The 23,025-nt window shown below is 39.0% G+C and overlaps 1 protein-coding gene across 8 annotated transcripts in view; it reads left to right on the top strand.

Annotated features, from left to right (window-relative positions):
• The first annotated feature begins 516 nt into the window (after positions 1-516).
• LOC105481429 (muscleblind like splicing regulator 3) overlaps positions 517-23,025 on the top strand; it is a 122,514-nt gene continuing 100,005 nt past the window's right edge. For 2 of the 8 annotated variants that reach the window (XM_011741032.3, XM_011741033.3), the window contains exon 1: positions 1,463-1,660. Coding sequence is in view for 1 of the 8 variants with exons in the window: in XM_071088648.1 (XP_070944749.1) it covers positions 3,410-3,436 (27 nt within the window). In the remaining 7 variants the exon portion in view is untranslated. Of the gene's footprint in view, positions 680-1,462; positions 1,661-1,702; positions 3,437-23,025 lie in introns of those variants that run through there. The other 6 variants (XM_011741031.3, XM_011741045.2, XM_011741029.3 and 3 more) reach the window with 6 other exon arrangements.

Genomic DNA, 23,025 nt, shown 5'->3' on the forward strand with positions numbered 1-23,025 from the left:
CCCTGCCTGAAATTCTTAGAGGGAAATAAAGGATTGGGGCATTTATGAAAGATAAAACCCCCAAGAAGGCAGCTGGTGAGTATGAATGTATTTATTTAGCCTGTAGTGAGTGGACATATTTATCGACTAAGATCAATTTTGAAAGGACCCATTTCGCCTCTCACCTGTCTGGGAAGTGTCTATGAGCGTCCCGCTGTGAACCACCCTGCCTTTCTCACTGGTACTTCAGTTCCTGAAGCGCCAGAAACTTTGCACCCCCACCCCACCCCCGCCTCTGGGGATGTGTGCCTGCTCCGTTTGTTTTCGCTTTTGTAAAATCTGAGCGTTATGATTTGTCCCCCTTTCCCTTCCTAATGAAATGACAAAGGGTCTGTGCAGCGGGGGCTGGGCTGCCGGGTTTGGGGGCGAGGCGCCACACCCCCTGAGAATAAAGCCCGCGCTGCGCTCTCGGAGAACCAGGCACGAGTGAGCGAACCACACAAAGAATATATTTCGCGACGAAACAGCGCCCTACAGGAAGAAAGTGCCCGCACTCCGAGCGTGAGCCGGAGCGCGACTTTTTGGCGCTCTTTGGGAGCAGCGAGAGGGAGGCGGAGGCCAGAGAGTCCGGGGTGGGCGCGGGAGCCCGGGCGGCCCGTGGCCAAATTCCCGTCTGTCCCACAGCGGCGCGCGGAGCCAGGTGAGTTTGGCGGCAGCACTGGTGACGCGGGGCGCGCCGCGCTACCTGGCCGGGCGGGGCGTGGCCGGGCGGCCGCGTGCGCCGCTTCCGAGTCCGGCGCTCCGGATGCCCGCGCGCGGCTCCGCTGGCCGGCGGAGTTTCGCGGGAGTTTCCGTTTTGGCGCCTAAAGCCCCTCGCCGGCGCCGTTTCCCTCCGCGTGCCGCGTGTGTCGGGAGCTGGACGCACGGAGCTGCGGCCCTGGCCCGGGCTGCCCGGGATCGGCGGGGCTGCGCGAGGGGACGTCTGGCGTCCGGCGAAGGGCACTGGCCCGGGAGGAGGGCACGCCTTTGGCAAAGGCCGGGCGGGGTTGGGACCGGGTTGCTATGGTGGCTGCGAGCCCGGGCGGGAGCCCCACGCCCGGCCTCCGCGAGGGAGCTGGGGCTCTACGAGGTGTGCTCCGAGCGGACTGAACCAAGAGCCTGGGAGGAGCGGGGAGGGCCAGTCCGTGGCCTCGTCCCCTCCCCCAACAGCCCGCCGGCCGGCCCCGGGAAGGGGCCCCGAGGAGCCCAGAAAAGAAAGTATTCTGGCCCCTGGAATCGAAAGGAGTCTTGCAAAAAGCACCAAAGGGTCAAGGGGGCAGAAGGGAGAGGGGGATCCGTCGCCTCCGTCCGAGAGTCCGCGTGCGTGTGTCTGTAGACTTGACATTTTATACCCCAGAGCGGCCGACTTGGAGCCGAGTTGCGAGTCCCAGCCCTTAAGTTCTGGAGGTGGGGCGGGCTTTAATTTGCTTATATCTAATGATTTCAGGAACCTCGCTTTAAAATGGCGGCATTCAGTATGCACCCCTGCTAAAGGCTCTCCCGGCACCGGGGCCACCTAGCGCAGCGCTGCTTTTGCTTCTGCCGCTAACAGATGGCATGTGCCGCTGTCGCTGCCGCTGCCCCTGCTGCTGCCGCTGAGAGCAGGGCCCCTTAGCCTCTGGGTTTGCGCTAGCAGCATAAGGTAAGGCTGGAGATGAACTGGGATTTGTAAGCGAGGCTGCTTTCCTAGGACTCCGAGGAAATAATGCCTTTTACACTTCATTTTACAAAATAGCAAATAGAAGGAAAAGTCATCCTGCAACTTTGTTGCGATTTTAGAGCTTTGACCATTTTCCTCCTCCTTTCCTCCTGTTTCTTCTTCCTCCTCCTCTTCTCTTCCTCCCCTTCCTTCCTTCTTTCTTTTTTTTCTGCTTTCTTCTATCTTTTTAATTTAAAGGAACTTCTTACATGGCATATCATCAGCAAATGCTTTTTAACAACTAATTTCCCCATTTTCACGCGATATCGTGAGCAGTGCCACAGCTTCCTTGCAGAACCTTGTCTCTTCCTGCCCTGAGTCAACACATTTGGGCAGCTCGCTTTTACTACTGGGGTTTGAAGGGCATGAGAGTAGATTTTAGGAGACTATTAAAAAGGGAACTTTAGTTTTTAACACTCACACAATAAGCTTTTATGGTAAGAAAACGAAATTAAACCCAGACAAGTAATGAAAGTTGACATTTAAGTGATTCATTGTTGTAGTTTCGTAATTAGGGTAATAGACCTACTGTGTGTTTTTCTGAGCACTCTTAGATAGCTAGCTAGCTAGCTAGATGAGAGATAAAACAGAAAAATTGATTGTGGCTCTAATTCAAGTAATATGTTTTAAAAGAGTTATTTTCTCCTAGATGTTCTTACATCGTTGGTAAATTGAGCTGGGATCCCCACAGCCTCTCCGTCTTCGTGGGTAGACTTCATGGGAAAGAATCAATTAAAACAAAACTTGCAAGATTTAATTTTGAAATGATTGGTACATTTTTATTAAGCAGACTCCCTGCTTTAGTGAATAAACGTTTGGGTGATTACCGATATAATGTTTGGGAGACATTGTTGGTATGTGGGAATGACTAAACATCCTTGCTTGATACAATTTATCTGAATTTTGTTTTGTTTTGTTTCCCCCTCCAATGAAAGGTAAATAGACAATGAGGCTTATCAGACACCTTGGATTTTTCCTGATTATATTCTCATTTTCTCCTTGGCCCATGAAAATCTAGTCCTGAATAACTACTTTTTCAAGTAATTTTTAACTTCTTTCTAATGTGCGATACTTTTGGGGGATGTTTTCATATTTACCAACACTTCTTCAAATATAACCTAAAATGGGCTTCTGCCCACAGCTTAGCTGATAATATTCTATCTCTGTTCACTTCTTACTTCTCCCAAAGCAGGTAGAAACTACTTGGTTGGCAGACACTCTGCTACTAAATTTAGCAAGTGTGTGGAAAGGGAGAAAAATATTATTTTGCACTTATTAAAGCATGGTGCAGTTTTCTGCCCAGGTGCTGTAGTCTACCTAGAAACAGTCAAACTGTTTACAATGGAATTTACTGTACAACAAATTTTCAGCAATTTTTCATAGTATTCTTGAGAGAAGAATATGGGGCAATTCATTGCTTCATGTCTAGAATGAGAGTTCCTGCAGGTAGAGCAATAAACCCTTGCATTTTGGTAAAGGGAGGATGAGAAAAAGCAACTTCTCCCAGTTCAGTACTGTTTGCTTCCGGATGTGCTGCCTTGCTGCTAAAAGACTTCGGACCAAATGCATCCTTAAAAAAAAAAAAAAAAAGTGAAAATACTAAACCTTGAGGCTAGAATAGATAAGCTAAACTGGTGTCAGAGAAATTAGGAGGAAATTTTGCCAGTTAACACTCTGCTGCCTCTTACAGTGATGAGATTGGAGACCTTATATGAAAACGTAAGTGAAAGAGTTTGTTAAAAAAAAAATGTTTTGAGAGATAATTGATATAGTGCTGGGCTAGAGGTGGTGACTGCATGTTTCGCTCTACTTCCAAGAGCTACTTCATTTCTCTAATTTCCTTTGCTACTTTAAGCAATTGTAATGACTCCCAGGACTATTATAAAGTACCTTTTTTTCCTCAACTGTCCACTTCAGGCATTTCACAACAGCTGCTTTTTATGATTATGAGCTGGTGGCAAAGTACCTTTGGTATTCTCTTGCAGCTACCCTCTACCTAAATAATGCTTTGCACAAACTAGGTGCTTAATAAATGTTACATTAAAAAGAAAAATGAATAGCTTATAAACTCACAGTGGAATGGATTTTGGGTACAGCTTTTAATTTAAACGGAAGGACATTTTTGTGCACTTACAAGAACCTAAACATTCAAAGAAGATTAGAATGTACATTCCCCTAGTTGTCTGTATTGTATTTGCTTCTAAAGGGTTCTCTTGCCTCTCATTGTACTTCCAGGCACTTGCATGCTTCATGCTTTTGACCAGTAGGTGTATTATTATCTCTCCAGCTTCACTGTGATACTTCCCAGTAATCACAGCAGCTTGGGAATAAAGAAGGTTTTGTCTTTTGAGTGACTGTATAGTACCACACATGCTGGAACAGTGACAGTCTCTTGACTGTTGTGCAGATGTTGACAGTATAGTTTAGTACAGTTTTGTTCTCCACCCAGCTGCCTTTATGTGTGAGGGAGGAGGGGAGGGAATGGTGTGAGAAGCTCTAAAATGATGAAGATTTCTATTGATAACATTTTACTTTTATTCTGCTTATAGTACAATAAATTCAGGAAGGTGGCAGACTTTTTCTGTTTTCAAATAAATAATGTTGCCTGATAGGCTTCTAAACAGATTGGAGCATAGCTGACAGTACATAAGTTATAGTACATTTTTAACAAGTAATTTCATCCTGTAATTAAAGTTAGACAATGGTCATTGCCATGTTAACACTATCAAGTGTCTGTAAGAGCATGAAGGCTACACTCACCTTTACTTCATCAAGGTTCTTCTATGCTGTTGAGTTTTCTTATGACATTGTCTACTAGGCAGAACAGATGGATTTTTCCTCATTCAAATGTATGTGATATCAAGAAAATGGAAATCAGAAGTTGTGTTTGTGGGATTTTTCTGCCTTTCTCTAGGAGAGATACAGCTCTCACTTCAAATATAGAAAGAAACCCGAGCCTCAGCTAAAATGAGATGGACACTTTTCCTGAAAGAGAAGAAACTGTGTCTGGGAGCAAGTTGTTTAACTGTCAATTAAACAATCAGTAAACAAACATAAATTATGACTGAAAGAAAGCAATTAGATCTTTAATAATGTGGGCTTTTAGGTCTTAAGGATACCAGATGGTTCCATGACATTCTGTTCTTTCTAAATGGTTATCTATTGCCTCAAGATAGCCAAATGACAGTGTTGGAAAGGCAACTTTGAGAATTAGGATAAATAAGGTATCAGTTGTCTTATTGGATATTAATAACATCCACATGACCTGAAAGGGTTAACAAAATATTTTTTTTCAGATCATTCTAGTAAAAATGCATTATTAACTCATCGTTTAGATCTGCTTGGTATTAGATTGAGTGACATTGTTTATAAAAGATTGATGGGGAAAACAATACAATCTGAGAAGTAGGACCTTACCATTTTTATTTGAGAAATAACAGGACTTCCAAATTGCCTGGGCACACAAACACGTACGTGAGTGTGCAAATTAGTGGCCAGTTCAAAACAGTGTATACAGATGTGCATTGCTTTCTCACTGGAAGATTACAGAAAATACCTATTTTTACAGCATTCCTTCAATTCTAAGAATGAAAGAAAAAAGGTTCACTGTAAACTATAATAAATATTTGATATAGTGGTGTCTTTCTGAGGCTCAGGAAAAGAGCCAGGGCTCTGAATGTTCAACTCCAGGCAGTTAACTTTCAGAAAAAAAAAAAAAAAAAAAAGATGTTTTGCTCAGAACTCAAGAGGAAGCAAGAATAAAAGGAGGCTTGATTTAAATATGTGTGTGTGTGTGTGTGTGTGTGTGTGTGTGTGTGTGTTCTCCCTTTGTATGTGTATGGTGATTTTCTAGAAGCCCAAGCATAGGACTCAACTTGACATGCTTCCTGAAATATTATGTTGACTCTCAAGTTTTACTTGCATCAACATTAAGTTGGCTCATGAGGAAAAGAAATGATTTGTTTTCTGATTTGAGGCAGGAGTTTGTTTTGTGCTCGGTGAGTGAACTTGAAGGGCTTAGAAAGAAAGGGCCTCCCATTGAGAAAAGGCAACCTGGACAGAAATGCAGGGGGTTGGCAGTAGAGACTAGAGGTCATTTGATCTCTTTAAGCCATGGGAGCATCCTGGAGTCTGATAGTTGGCTGGATTTTGTTTTCAATTTAGGATCATTCAAATTAGCTTAAAATTGTCCACATTGGATTCTTTGAATCCTGAGCTTCTTGGCATTGCCTTCAACTGGTGTGGAAAATTGGGAAAGGTTCCTTCAGGCTTACTCAGGTTTCCTTGAATGTACCAGTAACTATTCATTAAGCAGAGGTTATTGGGTCTTTTTACCTCATATCCCTAACGCCTGGTAAATGGTAGGTTCTCAGTAAAAGTTTGTTAAATAAATGAAAGACTAGATTAATCTTTCTAACTTGTTTTTGCATGTTATGAACATTCTTCCTTATAGCATTATTTCTGTTTTTTATTGACAAAAGAAAAATCAACACCAATAAGCAGACTGAACACTAGATTGAATGACTGTTCTGTTAGAGGCCACAGTAGCAACTCAAGTCCAGGGAGATGCAAGCAATGCAGGTTTAGGGCTGAGACCTTGAGGACTGGCCTGAAAGCCAGCTGCTACTTTTCTTTCACCTGTAGTTGCATTTAGAATACCTCCCCCACATCCCAGGGACATCAGTCTTCATTACAAAGAAATGTTTACATAGAAACAGTTTTTTAACTGTTTCACCAGATTAAAAATAAGAAAAAAAAATCAGAAATACTGTGACCCTGATGCCTCCCATCATGTATAGTTTAGGAAGTGATGAAGTTACAGACAAAATCCAAAAAGGACACTGGGAGCTGTCTCATTTTCAGTCAGATGTTGATTGCCCATTTAGAGACTGGATTTGCATAGGTTTTTACTTACCAAGATACAGGTATGAATAGTGCCTCTTTTTATTGTGTCCAGAAAGCAAAGTCCACACAGTAGAAGAGACAAGAGCTGTCATTTCAGATCCACCACAATCATCTTTTGTGCCCAGAGGATAATCAGTCTTTAGGTTCAGCGCTTGCAGTTTCTCCTTATGTGGCAGTACAAAGTAACCAAACAACAGGTTGTGTTGGAGAGTGGTGTGGGAGGGGTGGTCTATTAGCAAAATGAGAGAGTGAAAGAGCCAGACAGCTAGCATTTCACCTTTTGTTTTGTAGTACTCAGCTTCTACGCGGGAAAGCAAAACAACACAAAACAAAAGCACGCTGTAGAATATTAACTGGACATATATCTCATGAAATAATTCCTTACTTAATTTACCAATAGGGAAAATGAGATTGTCACAATATATAATATTAAGGTGGTTGCTTTAAGGTTGGATTTATATACTATACACTGGTTTTTCTGAATTCCATTTAAAATATGTAATGACAAATTCAACAAGACCCATGGCACAGAGGTGGGGGATCACATTTAACCTCAGTACCCAAGTGAAGAGTTTGTATTCGTCCTCTGAAAAGTAGGCGCTTGATAATGGCCCAGTTGGGGGTGCTGTTTTGTTAAAGGGTACATTGATATTTTAAAAATTGTTTGCTGTCTGTGATCCATGAGGATCCCGAAGAAAGAATGGGGGCATTTCTTTCAGAAGTGATTTTGAGAAAATTTTAAACTCCCAACTCCTTTATGTCAGCATTTTCCCCCAAGCAATTGGACATGAAGAGAAACCTTATTAGCTCACCCAGATACATGAAGTGAAACATAGTACATGTTATAGAGTTACATTTTATCTTTAAGGACTTCCAAATAAAATAATTAGGGAGGGACTGGGGTACCATGCCTGTGTAATCTGATATGTTTCATGAATGCCTATAGCAGCGGCCTCAGCTGCAGACAGAGGCTGTGTCAATATGCATTCTTTTGGCTTTCTGAAGTCAGGGTCAAGGCCAGACTCAGATTGACAGGCTCCCCAAGGGAGGCCCTTTTTTGAGAAAGACCTTGGATTTTGGCGGGACTTTTTTGTGATGTACTTTATATGTTTACATTTGTTAAATTAACATTGTAATGCAAATGAAAATATAGGGTCAAAATACATAACTTGAACTGGAGATAGTGTTAAACATCTGCATCTGAGGCAATTTGTGAATTCAAGACCTTAGGTAGATGGTCATCACGCCATTTAGTCATCATGACATCAGAACCAGGGAGGAGACCAGTATGAGCAGTGAAGGGCTTTATGTCCGCCTCTAAACTTCAGTTCAGGGTATGTCCCACTCACCATAGAAGATGAATTGAAAATCAGTGTCACCCATCTAAATGAGGAGGAAGGGCTAAAACCTGTGGATTGACCAGAGGGAGGGTCTGGGAGTTCTTTTTACAAATTTATATGTATATTTTAAATTGACACTTAATAATTGTAATATTTATGGGGTAGAGTGTGATATTTCAATACATGCATACAATGTGTAATGATCAAATCGGTATTTAGCGTATCCATCGCCTCAAACATTTGTCATTTCTTTGTGTTGGGAACTTTCAAAATCCTCTCTTCTAGCTATTTGAAAACATAAACTAAATTGTTGTTATTGTCACCCCACAGTGCTATAAAACACTACAGTTTATTCCTCCTATGTAGCTATAGTTTTGTGTCCATTAACCAGCCTTTGGATATTCCCCCACCCCCACCCTTCCCAGGCTCTAGTTACCAATGTTTTACTCACTGCTTCTATGAGATCAACTCTTTCAGCTTCTATATATGAGTGAGAACATGCAGTATTTGTATTTCTGTGCCTGGTTTATTTCATGTAACATGATGTCCTCCAGGTTCATCCATGTTTTGGTGGGACTTCTGACTGACTTGCAAGTTGCCCCTCTTCTCCATGTTTAATAACCTGGTTTTGCTGGGGAATTCATTTATATACACTGAGATTCAGTGCAGCAACAATACCAGGGCAGAATGCTTTTGCTTTGTTACCGAAACTCCCCCTCCAAAGCTCTTTTGTGATCGAAAAGTTGATAGGCTAGAAAGACGTGTCCTAAGGCTTGGCATTTCACAGTGCTGAAAAAAAGACGAGACTGCCTCCGTATTTTGTGAAGAGTGTGATCATCATCATCATCACATCATCATAAAAGGATCTAAAATGTGATTTGATTTAGAGAACTCTCATACATGCACATACTTTGAACTTGCACAAGTAATTTTGTGGGATGATGATGATGATGATGATGAGAGAAACCTCTAAGAAGCTAGTTTTCTGGGATATAGTAGTTTCCAGCTCTGTCACTTACTAATCAGGCATATGAAAATTGTGGTTCTGAATATTTATCCTAAATTAACAGGAAACAGGCAACCTAAGATCTGATTTTAAATGCTTTTACAAATATGGGCTTTTATTCCAATATTCATTATAATGCAGTGGTTCAAGTGACTGAATCTGTAACCTGTGTTAAGTGAATGTTTTTTGGAGAAAAGTTACATTTTTCACTTTCAAGCCTAGATCCTATAATAGGCCTCCTTGTTGCCTGGTGTCTATCCCCAAAGAAATCTCTGTAATATTTTTAGCCATCTAAGAAAACAGTTCAGACAGAGGCGCTCAGAAACGGTGACAAGCAATGACAGGAAATGCTGGTTGCACTGGGCTCCTTCATAAGTTAGTGAGGCCACAGCTGGCTGATTTGCTTTTAACTTCCTGTTTGGGGGCTATTTGAGTCAAAAGTAGCTGTGTTTTCCATATAGAGTTTTTTTTTTTTCTTTATTCTGTAAGGCCACAATAAATCTGTCACTGGGCTGCATGTTTTGTATATTTTATGAACTGTATCATGTGGTTTGAGTTTAATTTGGAAGGCAGTGCTTTTACAATCAAGGTCCCTCCCCCCCCCCCCCCCACACGTGCAGCTTTGTGGTCTGGGATTGCATGGGCCTTCGAAAGTTTATGGCTTTATTTACACAATAGTGATTGCTGAGGAGGGCATTTCCTGCCAGCTAATGACTGGTTGGAAGGACCAACAGTCCAAATCCACGGAGAGAGGACCATTCATTAAATGCCAGGAAGCGACCAGGCTGCTTTTCTCATGAAGTAGTGGGGAGAAAGTGAAACCACATTCTGCCCTTTGAAGAGCCCAGAGCACCATGGGCAGAGCTGGGTATGGATGTGGTGCCTCTTCATCCATTTGGAGAATGGAGCTGCTTTTCCTAACAGGGACGAACTACTTATTTCCCATAGGTTGCCAAATTGGGCCTTCGATGGGAGGGCATTTCCTATAGGTAGATGGTCCAATAGAGACTGGCCAAATAAAGTTGAAGGCCCTGAACTTGCCATTAACGTCTGCCAGATAATTCTTAACTCAGAGCTGTTACAGGTACTTGAAAAACCTTTAAGATCACATGATTGAGTTTCCTAATTGGTTGAATAACTGATCATTAGTAAAGTGGACAAAAACTTGGAAAGGAATGGAAAGAACGGTTTGTTTTCAAGGTCAGTCTAGCAGGTTACAGCTATTTTACTTTGATCTCCTAATATAATGAAGGTAAATAATATACATGAAGAGTGCTTTGCCTTTTGTGGAAGTACCATTGAGAGCTGTAATAGTGATCATGTAACCCATGACATTTCCAGGAAACAGTTTTGTCCTCGGTATAATTCTTGCCTGCTATAAAGCAGCTGAGGTGTGAAGAGTTTGGCATTGATTTAGAGCAAAAACAGAGTAAGATCGAGGCTGGGTTCACATCCAGGAATCCCTGACTTCCTGGCCTGCCCTTCACTCCCTTAGCTTCCTAAGCCTTCACTTTGCCAAAAAGTTAAATGTTTATAAAAGACAAACATCTGTTCTGAGTTCTTTGGTAGGTACCTCCATATAAAGGAGGCTATGTGACCGGCCTCCCCCCACCCCCACAACTCCTCCGACTCCACGACTTGGTTTGGTCCTTTACCTTGAAATTTAAATTTCTTTCATATCTTCCAAATTTGGTGGGGGGATGGCAGGGGTGGGCTGAATCTCTGAAATAGAGGCAATCATTGATGGCCAGACACCTGCATTTCTTCATGGGATTGAGTAATCTGTTACATGCAGAACAAACCAAATATTAAGTTTCATTTTTGAGTCTGGCAAATGTCATTACATGCTTTTTAAATATTTAGTATTCCAGGGATTGCTGGTCATTACCAGTACACAAAAGTGAAAGGGTTTTCTGAAGTTTAAAATGTTCCACAAATAAACCGTATACTCATTACTGTTGTTATTAGATGATGCCCAGAGCAGATTTATAAACAAAAAAGTGGCTGATAAATGAAAATATATATATTTCAAAACATGATTTTAATTTTTGAACATTTTTGAGTTTGAATGTTAAGATACACTAAAATTTTGAAAACTCAAAGACAGTATTTGATTTAGAAACTAGTTTGGACTAAGAACAAATAAAGTTTTTTTAAGTAGATTGGCCTGAATATTTACACACATTTATAATTAGCAAAACAGCTGCATGTATGTATGTATGTATGTATGTATGTATTTTTTATTTTTGGAGTTGGAGTCTCACTCTTTCACCCAGGTTAGAATGCAGTAGTACAATCTCAGCTCACTGCAACCTCTGCCTCCTAGGTTCAAGCAATTCTCCTGCCTCAGCCTCCCAAGTAGCTGGGATTATGGGCACCCGCCACATACCAGGATAATTTTTGTATTTTTAGTAGAGATTGGGTTTCACCATGTTGGCCAGGCTGGTCTTGAACTCCTGCCTCAGGTGACCTGCCTGCTTTGGCCTCCCAAAGTGCTAGGATTACAGGCGTGAACCACCATGCCCGGCCTGGACTTTATTATTTTGTTTAGCAAAACCTTTTTTTATAGGTAATCTAAAATATATATTTCAAGCTGATTCAGGTTCAGTTATCACAATCTGAAGTAGTGGTGTCAAAATTAATATAGGTTTACTCTACTGTATTTGGAGCCAACAGCATTACCTTGTGGTATTAGAAAAGCCTATTTATTCTATCATTGTAGTTTTCAAGTGGTAGGCAACAACTCATTAATGCATAATGAAATCCATTTAGTAGGTTGTGACTAGCATTTCTATTAAACAGAATTGCATTAAATAGACAGTAAGAAAATATCAACATGTGTCATGTAGTAAGATTAGATATTTTGGGGGAGACTTATTTCAAATTCATGCACATATTACTGAGTTAGGATGTAAAGTGTGTTTCTTACTATTTGTTGCTATCAGAAAGGTTTAAAAGTCAGTATTTTAGTGGATCTTATTTCTGTGTCAGAAATATTTTTCCTCTTTTTTTCTGACGGGAAGATGGTCAAGGGATGCTGAGGGCTTTGGTGATAACATACCTAGTGCTGTTGGTTCAGTACCCTGATAGTTATGTGTCTGCTTTTCAAACTGAACAGTAAAATATTGCTATAGATGTGCTATAAGATTTAATGTCCAAGGTATTTTGCAATCCTGAAGGCAGAAACTTTATATATTATGTATTTACTAAGTGGTATTGCCAGAACATTAGGACACTGAAAATAAAACTATCTGGGAACAAAAGCCAAAAAAGGATGTTTAACAACAACAACAACAAAATGACAACTAAAAATCTTGGGACAATTGGGTGTGAGGTGCTTCGAATGGCAAAATAATTATCAAAAAATTTTAAATGTTGGAAGAAACTCCAGCTCATTTTACTGAGTTAAATATAAGTTAAAGGGCTCAAAAATTGTTTTTGATTTTCATAAACCAAAAATGGGCACAGCAAGAGAGAATGTATTTGCAAGAACAAAACAAGCTGATTCATAAATAAATATAAATGTTTGTGCTGGAAAAAAAACTGCTGATGTATATTTTTTCTGCAGTGAACAAAGGCACATTTTAAAATGAATTTTAAAATTGTAGATGAGGCATAAGCTGAAAGTCTGTTAAATATACCTAAAATATTAATGGGAGTGATTACAGAAATAAAGAAGAAAATAGCCACATACTCTTCCTATCACTTTTTTTGTACTAATGAGTATTGAGCTTAGTAGTAGGAAAAAATAAGATGTACTCACATGAACAGATAGGAGATTAACTACTGAATGCAACCCATTAGGAGAATGGAATCATCCTTAGAAGTCTGGCCAATTTGCATATTCCTTAGAATTAAATAATTGTCAGGGGGAGGAAAATATTGCCTTCTGAGGGTACTATTGCATCTCCAGTAGGATCATGAGGAGTTTGTCTTCACCCTCACCTCTCCTGCAGTTCCCTCCTGTTGTCATTAAATCTCTTTCTGCCTGGGACATACTAAATTCATTTCCCAAAGGTCTCTTCCTGTGGACAACCTTCAGAGCCTTAAAGCACTGTTGCTTCCTCAGCTTTGCGACCTGACATGCAATAAGGCTTTATAGATATTTAAATGTTAAACTGAAGTTACTGCTCTGAGAATATAATGTCAGCTTTTTATGAGTTAGTGACTAAACTCTTTGTCATTGTGAGTTTGTATCTCCCTCCTCAGATATAGTACATTTAAATATTAAGAATAGGAAAAGATTTACACATCTTCTGATTGTGTAATTAGCAATCAGTTTATGACATGAGATGTAAAACAAATTAAGGACCATAATAAAAGGTTACATCATCACCAACAAAACCCGTTATATACATTTTTCTGTTTATGACGATAAAAACTAAAAAATGTTGAAGGATGAAACTGCATACACTCTCTGATCCTGGGAGTTAAAAGTTTTAATTCTTCCTTATTCTGATGTTAAAGTTTTTTAGAAAGCAGTAATACATATTTTGGGGGATTATAGGATACCTTTGCCTATAAGCATCTATTTCACTGTAAACATTTATAGAGTAGTATAGAGTCAGTTCAAGAAGGTGTGGGGGGTTTGAGTGTGAGTTATTCAGGATTTTCAGCTGTAACAAGCGTGTAGTTGATTGTTTTAGGCAAACAAAATTAGCCTTTGTTTTGGGTGTCAGCTACCTTTTTCACGTTAGCCTTTTGGGATTTTTTGTTATGGGATGCTTGACAAATTAATAGTGATAAGCAAAAGCTCTGTGGAGGGAGTGCTCAAGCCAACTAAACACCAACTTATCATTCATTTCATGCAGCATTCTAACTTTCATCAGGCTGTCTGGGAAATATTATGACGTGTTATGTAATATTACATTTGAAACTTTAAGGTATACACGGAACTCAAGACCTTTGACAGGTGAGTTTGTTTTGTTTATTGTGAGCGGAAATTTCCTTCAGTAGGCAATGAGACTGTCAAGGCAAACTTTCTTGTAGAATGGAGGAGGAGGAAGGAAGGAGAGAAAGAGCTGCACGGTTTCCTAACATTTTGTTTGGGGAATTCCTTATACCACATTCCTCATTTTCATCAAATCCAAAAGAAGGTTGAAATGCTATATTGCTGTTAGCAGAGTTTTCCCTAAACTAGTAAGTGAGGGAAACCCCTTGTTCCCAAGAATTGCAACCATTAACACTCTCAGGAAGCCTGCAATGATTTGGACATAAGGAAAACAAAATATATACACCTTCTATGTACTCACAACATTTTAAAAAAAATAAAAATAAATATAATCATGTTGAAAAATAAACTTGATCATCTCGGATCCAGGAGAGGAGTCCTGGCTCATATTATTCCTCATGTTGAATAATCATTAAAACAGAAGAAAATAAAACCCCCTTGAAATGGAAGGTTTTTTAAGTGAAAATAAGTAGGGTTTCCTTGGATTCCTATAAGGAGACTCTTGTGAAGCACTCATCCAGACTTCTGAGAGTTTATGCTTTTTGCTTTCTAGAGCAGGAAAGACTTAAGAAATATGAAGTCAGAAAATACAGTAAAAATCTATGGCTTCTGTGCTGTTAAGGGTCCCTTTCTGATTGGCGTGGTGCGAATAATGGTATAGAATTTAACTATGTAAGATGTTAGAGGCCTGAGACTTCCCTTGATACTTCCTTATGCTGGCAGGCCCAGGCAGTTTGACATTGGCTCTTGTAGCACTTGGGTGGCAGGAGAAACAGTGTTTACAACCACCTTCACCTCCAGGAATGTATTATACTTTTAAATCAATGTTAGTATCTGTAGGCAGGAGTTTATATTTAGGAATAAAATTTGAACCCCCATTTTCACACCCAATAAAAACGTCCTGTAATAGGTGTTTATTCAGAGTCAACTGACATTTATTGAACAATTACTGTGTGCCAGATGCTCTGCTAGGTACTTTCATTTTGTTATGACAGTTTTTTTAAGTTATGAAATACAATTGGTTCTAGCCAGGCAAATACTGTCTTTGGCATCTAGTAGATATCAGGCTAAAAATTGCATCCTCAAGACCCTGTTCACTTTTTATATAAAACACCCCCCCCCAACACACAATCATTTCTTCTCTGTCTTGCTTCATCATTTGGGGACCATCTAATGGCCCATGGTCTGCCTCTTCCATCCATGAAGATATTTATTTCATTATAAATCAAGCCAACACTAATCTGTTACCCATCTTGATGTAACAAAAGGCTGCTTTCAGTATTTGATGGATGGTACTACAGTAGGATAGGAGAAACAGAGGAAGAGGCTTGAGAGGTGGATGAAGAGTGAGGGGTCAGGAGTGTGAAATGATGTGGAGTTAAGTGCTAGTGAAAGCCATGTAGAAAAATCTAGAATAACATTGGATTAAGTCTAGAATGCAGAGAAAATAACAGGGCAAGATGTTGGAAGTTAATCCCTCACCCCTAGGAGTGGCCAGGGCAACCCAAGTTGAGCAACACCAGAGAATTTTTTTGTTATAGAAGCAAAGGGCAAAGAAAGTCTAGAAGAAGTGAGCAATCAACAAATACCGCAGGAATTATGTAAGTTGAGGCCACTGGTTTTGGCATTGAAAAGGTTGTTGGTGATTTTTGAGAGCCAAGAAGCTGGTTTCCAGTGGGTTGAGGAGTAAATGAAAAGTTGGAAAGTGAAAGTGGTAATGATGACTTTTTTTCAGATATATGATGATGAAGGATGAGATATGTTGGAACTTAAAAAGGAAATTGCATCAAGGGAAGGAAGGGTTTTGTTATTAGGATAGAGACGACTTAGATGTGCTTACTGGCTGATGAGAAGGAAGCAGAAGAGAATATTGAAAATGTCTGTCAAGCATGGAATATGTTCTGAATGGCTACCCTACTTGCCCAACATCTCTGTTAATATGCACAGTATTAATTGTGCAGTCTGATCAAGTAATTCATGCAGAACTCTGGTGAGCCTGAATTTTGGGTACTCTTTATTCTTTTTGCCTTTAAGGTAGAGGATTAGGGTTGTCATAAAATAACTGGGATAGGTATAACCAAAAACAAAAAAGGAGGAGGGGGAAAGACAGTGGAATTCAGCCAAAATAACAGATAGGATTATTTTTAAATGGCTTCAGAGGCAAGACAGTGCTACTGAAATAGTGAAAATGTGACTGACATTTTTTTACAGCACATGCTCAATGAAAATGAAAGAGAGGGTTGGGGAAATCTATAAAAATGAGAATTCAAATATAACTATAGAGGATATATTTTTACTCTATGATTTGCCTTTACACTAGGATTCAGTGTCTTTCATAAATTTGGAAATTTACCATAGACATTACTTCCCTTATGTTATATCTGACAATTTCAGTTTTTCATAGATTTTATATTTCAACTTGTAATAATAATTAAAAAAATCTCAGGTCTGGTTCAATTTCCCTCATTTTAATCACCATCCCTATTCTCCCATCTAGAAGAATATATTTATTTCCTCTTTTCTTAGAAGCTTATGAATTATTGGTAGAAAATATCTCTACCTTAAGCTTTGAATTTAATGTCTAGGTTGATTCTAGTCAAACAAAAGGTGATGCTGCTCTGAGGTTCTGCAGATTTCTTTTTGCTCTGAAGCGGAAAACGTGGCAAATTTTCAATGCAAATACATTGAAAAACTTAAATCTTTGAAGTTATATTGTAGAGATACTAATGATCTAAACCAGCATTTTCAAAACTGTGTTTATTTTGCCACATGTTCTAGGATAAAAAAGATATATTAGGTGGAATGCCTGAGAATTGAGGTTGAAACAAACACCACATTCTGAGAATTAAATTGCATTAAGGCTATATTCCTAAAAATATATGTAAACATATGTATACATATGAGTTTGTGTGTGTGTGTGTGTGTGCATGTGTTTATTCTTTTAAATTTCAGCTTTTGGCTTTTAATGCTGCATTTCAAGTTACTGTGCAAATATTACTTGTTGATAAGAATTTAAGAATACTCTTTCTATAGGAATCAAAGTAGATTAATGGCATCTTCAAGCCAAGAGAACACATTGCACAAAATCAACAAGACTTTAGATTAAAAGCTTTCCCTAATGCTAGAGAAAAATGTTTATTAAATGCATTTCTAAAATGAATACAGGAATTTTGCTTTTAATTTTGTTTATGGTTTCTAGTATAAATTTTTTTATCATTTTATACTGGGGAAAATATATTTTGTAGTATCCTATATAGAGAAGCAAGTCAAATGGCTTTACATTTAGATTATGGAGGATATAGTTTTACTTTGTTGAAGTAAAAATATTCAGCAGGTTTAAATTCTGAAATAATAGCATGAATGAGCTTATTAAGCCTGTGATCAACGATTTGCAACTGTTTGCTTGATAATTGGAAGGATTGCAAAGGAAGGCAAGTTTATATGGTTGGTTTAAATTAAGGCTATTGTTTTGAGGGAATCAGACAACCCTTGTAATCAAGTTGTGAACTCAGTGCATCTCTGAACTAATTAATTTAGTGTGATATCCCCTCAAAGTCCATGTTCTGTGTTACCAATTAGCTACACCTCATAGGAATCTTAGTCTCTCTTTCAGGGTCTGCTCTCTAGTTTAGTATTATGATGATTATTTACTGGATTCAGTAAAGAAATTCAATTTGCAAGCAGATCCTTTTCGGATTTGGATAGTATCAATAATCAACATTCTTAGAATCCTTTTCCTCTGTAAAATAATATTTTTAAACACATTTTACACAATGAAATTAAAAGAATTAAAATGGGAAACCTATAGAAAAGATGCATTTTCCCCAAAAGTCTTTACTATGTTATCTTTTGAGGGGTATGTGTCTGTATGATTAATACTGCAGTAAATACCAAAGAAATGACGACTTGTTTGTTGAGCTTTAAGTGGAAAAAATCCAGCAAGGAAGACAGAAGTGAGTGATGAGAGAGTATTTCCAAACATATCCCTCTTAAAGTGTCTTAAAATGACTTTTCAGTGAAAAGCTTTTGCCTCCATCTCTGCCGGGCTGCATTTTAGTTGAGAGAGAGAAACATTTACTTTAGGATGCTAAGTACCTTGCCTTATTCAAAGATAGAGAAGCCTAGTTTGAAGGACTTGTGATCTTTGAGAGGTATTCACTTCTTCCAATTCAAATTCCAGTCAATTTCTCTTGTGTCTGTACATCATCAGAACTCCCTTTTGTCTGAAAGTGCAAGCTCACATTTAGTCCCTTAGCCCCAGTTCCTGGTACAGCATCAATGTTCCTAAATATCCACATTGACATCCAAACTTTTGTATCCTCTTTTCTTGGCATGAATTTGATTCTTCCAATACTCAAATTGAAAATTGTGCCCTTACATGTGTAGAGCAGTTGGCACAAAGGGGAAGGGGGCTAATTTATCTGACTCTAGTCAATAAGCCCACACAATTTCACATGAAAACAGCAAATCTACAAAACACATGGAGAAAAGTTCAATATACCAGTTGTGTGTGACGTCTGCAGTTGACCTTCTATAGCATATCAATGCTGGCATCCTCCCAAAGCAGTCTTAGCCCAGGAAATCACTATACTTATACTCTTGGAAAATTGCTTCACTAACAAAATATATTAGATAGCAAGTCTTCTTTTTATTTTCAAAGTATATTTACAGACTACATATGTTTTATGACTTTATAACAGGGCATCCTAAGTGCTAAATATATTCCCTTCCCTCCTGCAGCATGTACACACAGAAATAAACATAGGAACAGCTTTAACTTATATTGAAACTACAGTTATGTAGTAGCTTGCAGTTACATTGTATTTTTATTTTACAAAAAGGGGGTCTCACTCTGTGGCCCAGGCTGCAGTACCAGTGGCACAATCATCAGAGCTCACTGTAGCCTCAAACTCCTGGGCTCAAGCAATCCTCCCACCTCAGCCTCTTGAGTAGCTGGCACCAGAGGCATGTGCCACCACGCTTGGCTAATTAAAAATAACTTTTTTAATAGACAGGGTCTGCTGTGTTGACCAGGCTGGTCTTGAACTCCTGGGCTCAAGCGATCCTTCTGCCTCAGCCTCCCAAAGTGTTGGGATTACAGGCATGAGCCACTGCACCTGGCCCAGTTATATTATAGATGTGTAGCAGTTGTGAAAGTTTTTCAATTGTGTTTTCCCATGTAATAACTGACCTAAAATAAATCATTTAATCATATCTTTTTATTTTAATGTAATATTAACTGATAGCCAGTTTTTAGTTTCAGAGTGGGTCTAACTGTAGAATTATCCACTAGGGAGAAAAAAGGAAAATAAAAGGAATATTGATATCATATTAAGAAGTGGTGGGAAGTAGTGATGTAATTTTGTACTTTTTTCTAATAGTAACAGCTACTTACTCTGTGCTAGTCTCTGTGGCAAGCACTTTGCACATGTTATCTCATCTAATCCTCACAGCAACCCTGTGAATTTGGTGTTCTTATTTATCTCCTTTTTACAGATGGGGAACATGGGACTCAGAGAGAGGAAGCAGCACGCCCAAAGACATTCTGCTAGTAAACAGTAGCGTCAAAAACTTGAACTTAATGCTCTAACATTGGTCTATGCCTATAATCCCCGTGGTTATATTGTGGAAATATAAAAAAAGGTTTGATTGGGAACTTGAGTTTGCTGCTTGTCTCTTCCACAGTGTATTAGCCACCTAGGATTGGGCACTGGATAAAGATAGTGCTGCTTGAATGAAGTAAACAGCTGGAACCACCAGATGGGACAGACATTACAATTCATTCATTATAATTCTAATTATAGAATTATAAACTGTTAGAAGTGGAAGGGGGAAAGCATCATTTGATTAATAATACATTTGTGCAGAATAAGACTGTTCGGCACAATATTTTCAGTAATAGCAAGCCTAAATGTTTCAGACTTTTAAAAGTTGTATTATGGTGGGATTTACTATTATGTAATAGAGGTAGTTCTTGACATTTTTCTAGGAATGTTTCATTTAGGAGACTTTAATGTAAACTGTTAAATGCTTAGAAGTATCTATAGCATTTTTGAAATTACAGCTTGATTTTTCCCTGATATTTGACTCCCTAGGACTTTCCTATTTCCCTCTCCTTTTCATCCCACTTTCAGTTTTTTTGTTTTTGTGGTTTTTTTTTTTGATTTTGCATTTGTTATTCATTCAACATACTTTATTGAGCACATACTATGAGTCAGCCGTGTTTCTAGGTGCTGAGGATATAACTCTGATCGTGTAAGTAAATTAATTTTAGTGTTAATGTAAGGGACTTAGACATTTTTCTATAAATTGAGTCTCACAAAGCACCATTACCTTTATTGCCTTAGATGTCCTTCTTTAGCCTAGTCATGTTGTTTTAAAATTGTACTGATTCAGTCACAATAGCCAAAAAGTGGAAATAGCCCAAATGTCTATCAACTAATGGACAGGTAAGCTAAATGTGGCATACCCATACAATGGAATAATATTCAGGAATAGAAAGGAATGGAATACATGCTGCAATGTAGATGAACCTTAAAAACATTGTATTAAATGAAAAAAGGCAGACACAAAAGGCTGCATATGATATGATTCAATTTATATGAAATGTCCAGAAAAGGCAAATTCAGGGACAAGAAAGCAGATTAGTGTTAGTGGCTGCTTAGGGAAGAAGGGGTGGGAGTACAGCCTAAGGGAAATGGAGTTTCTCTGGTGGGGGAGTAAAAGTGTTACAAAATTTACTATAGTGATGGTTGCAGATATTAGTAAAAAATACTAAAAATCACTGAATTAATACTTTTTCAAAGGGTGAATTTTATGGTATGTGAATTATATTGCAATAAAGCTGTTATTAAGAATTGTACTGACTTAAATATGATATGTTATATTATTCTCATTTTAGAATTACAAATTTAATCAATAGCTAAATTGAGGGGATTGTTGATCTATTTTTAAAGAGAGCAATGGATTGGAATAGCTTTGGATTCCACTTATTCTTTGATCTTTATGGGAACAGTTGATTTCTTACCTGAAGACCCACATCAGCTATCTCTGTTCTTACAGATGCCTTCCTTTTTGGTCCCACTATTTACTGAGCACTTGGCCATGCTGCCTTACATGTGGACCAAATCATTGCCTTCCCAACATCTAGCACAGTGTCTTCCATATGACAGATGCTCATGACTTCCATTGGTTTAGCATGTACTTATTGATGACTTATTTATATGTAGTATTGAGCCAGACACTGGAGATGAAGATGTGTCCTCAAGGAGCTCACAGTCAGCCAGGCAGCTAAGCAGCAGTTACACTACAGTGTGACAAATGTTGAGGTGGAGATGGGCAGACATGTTTGATGGGGATGCTGAAACCCTGAGTATAGTTCTGTGTCTGGATCTAGTTCATTCACTTATCTGATATGCATACCCCATCCATGGTATTCTTCTCTATATTTGAACACATCCAATAACAAGATGCTCACTTTTTTTTTTTTAAATTATACTTTAAGTTCTAGGGTACATGTGCATAACGTGCAGGTTTGTTACATATGTATACTTGTGCCATGTTGGTGTGCTGCACCCATCAACTCGTCAGCACCCATCAACTCGTCATTTACATCAGGTATAACTCCCAATGCAATCCCTCCCCCCTCACCTCTCCCCGTGATAGGCCCCGGTGTGTGATGTTCCCCTTCCCGAGTCCAAGTGATCTCATTGTTCAGTTCCCACCTATGAGTGAGAACATGCGGTGTTTGGTTTTCTGTTCTTGCGATAGTTTGCTGAGAATGATGGTTTCCAGCTGCATCCATGTCCCTACAAACGACACAAACTCATCCTTTTTTATGGCTGCATAGTATTCCATGGTGTATATGTGCCACATTTTCTTAATCCAGTCTGTCACTGATGGACATTTGGGTTGATTCCAAGTCTTTGCTATTGTGAATAGTGCCGCAATAAACATACGTGTGCATGTGTCTTCATAGCAGCATGATTTATAATCCTTTGGGTATATACCCAGTAATGGGATGGCTGGGTCATATGGTACTTCTAGTTCTAGATCCTTGAGGAATCACCATACTGTTTTCCATAATGGTTGAACTAGTTTACAATCCCACCAACAGTGTAAAAGTGTTCCTATTTCTCCACATCCTCTCCAGCACCTGTTGTCTCCTGACTTTTTAATGATCGCCATTCTAACTGGTGTGAGATGGTATCTCATTGTGGTTTTGATTTGCATTTCTCTGATGGCCAGTGATGATGAGCATTTTTTCATGTGTCTGTTGGCTGTATGCATGTCTTCTTTTGAGAAATGTCTGTTCATATCCTTTGCCCACTTTTTGATGGGGTTGTTTGTTTTTTTCTTGTAAATTTGTTTGAGTTCTTTGTAGGTTCTGGATATTAGCCCTTTGTCTGATGAGTAGATTGCAAAAATTTTCTCCCATTCTGTAGGTTGCCTGTTCACTCTGATGGTAGTTTCTTTTGCTGTGCAGAAGCTCTTTAGTTTAATGAGATCCCATTTGTCAATTTTGGCTTTTGTTGCCATTGCTTTTGGTGTTTTAGACATGAAGTCTTTGCCCATGCCTATGTCCTGAATGGTATTACCTAGGTTTTCTTCTAGGGTTTTGATGGTATTAGGTCTAACATTTAAGTCTCTAATCCATCTTGAATTAATTTTCATATAAGGAGTAAGGAAAGGATCCAGTTTCAGCTTTCTACTTATGGCTAGCCAATTTTCCCAGCACCATTTATTAAATAGGGAATCCTTTCCCCATTTCTTGTTTTTCTCAGGTTTATCAAAGATCAGATGGCTGTAGATGTGTGGTATTATTTCTGAGGACTCTGTTCTGTTCCATTGGTCTATATCTCTGTTTTGGTACCAGTACCATGCTGTTTTGGTTACTGTAGCCTTGTAGTATAGTTTGAAGTCAGGTAGCGTGATGCCTCCAGCTTTGTTCTTTTGACTTAGGATTGTCTTGGAGATGCGGGCTCTTTTTTGGTTCCATATGAACTTTAAAGCAGTTTTTTCCAATTCTGTGAAGAAACTCATTGGTAGCTTGATGGGGATGGCATTGAATCTATAAATTACCTTGGGCAGTATGGCCATTTTCACG

Source organism: Macaca nemestrina, chromosome X (genome assembly GCF_043159975.1).
Source record: "Macaca nemestrina isolate mMacNem1 chromosome X, mMacNem.hap1, whole genome shotgun sequence".
Lineage (NCBI taxonomy): Eukaryota > Metazoa > Chordata > Mammalia > Primates > Cercopithecidae > Macaca > Macaca nemestrina.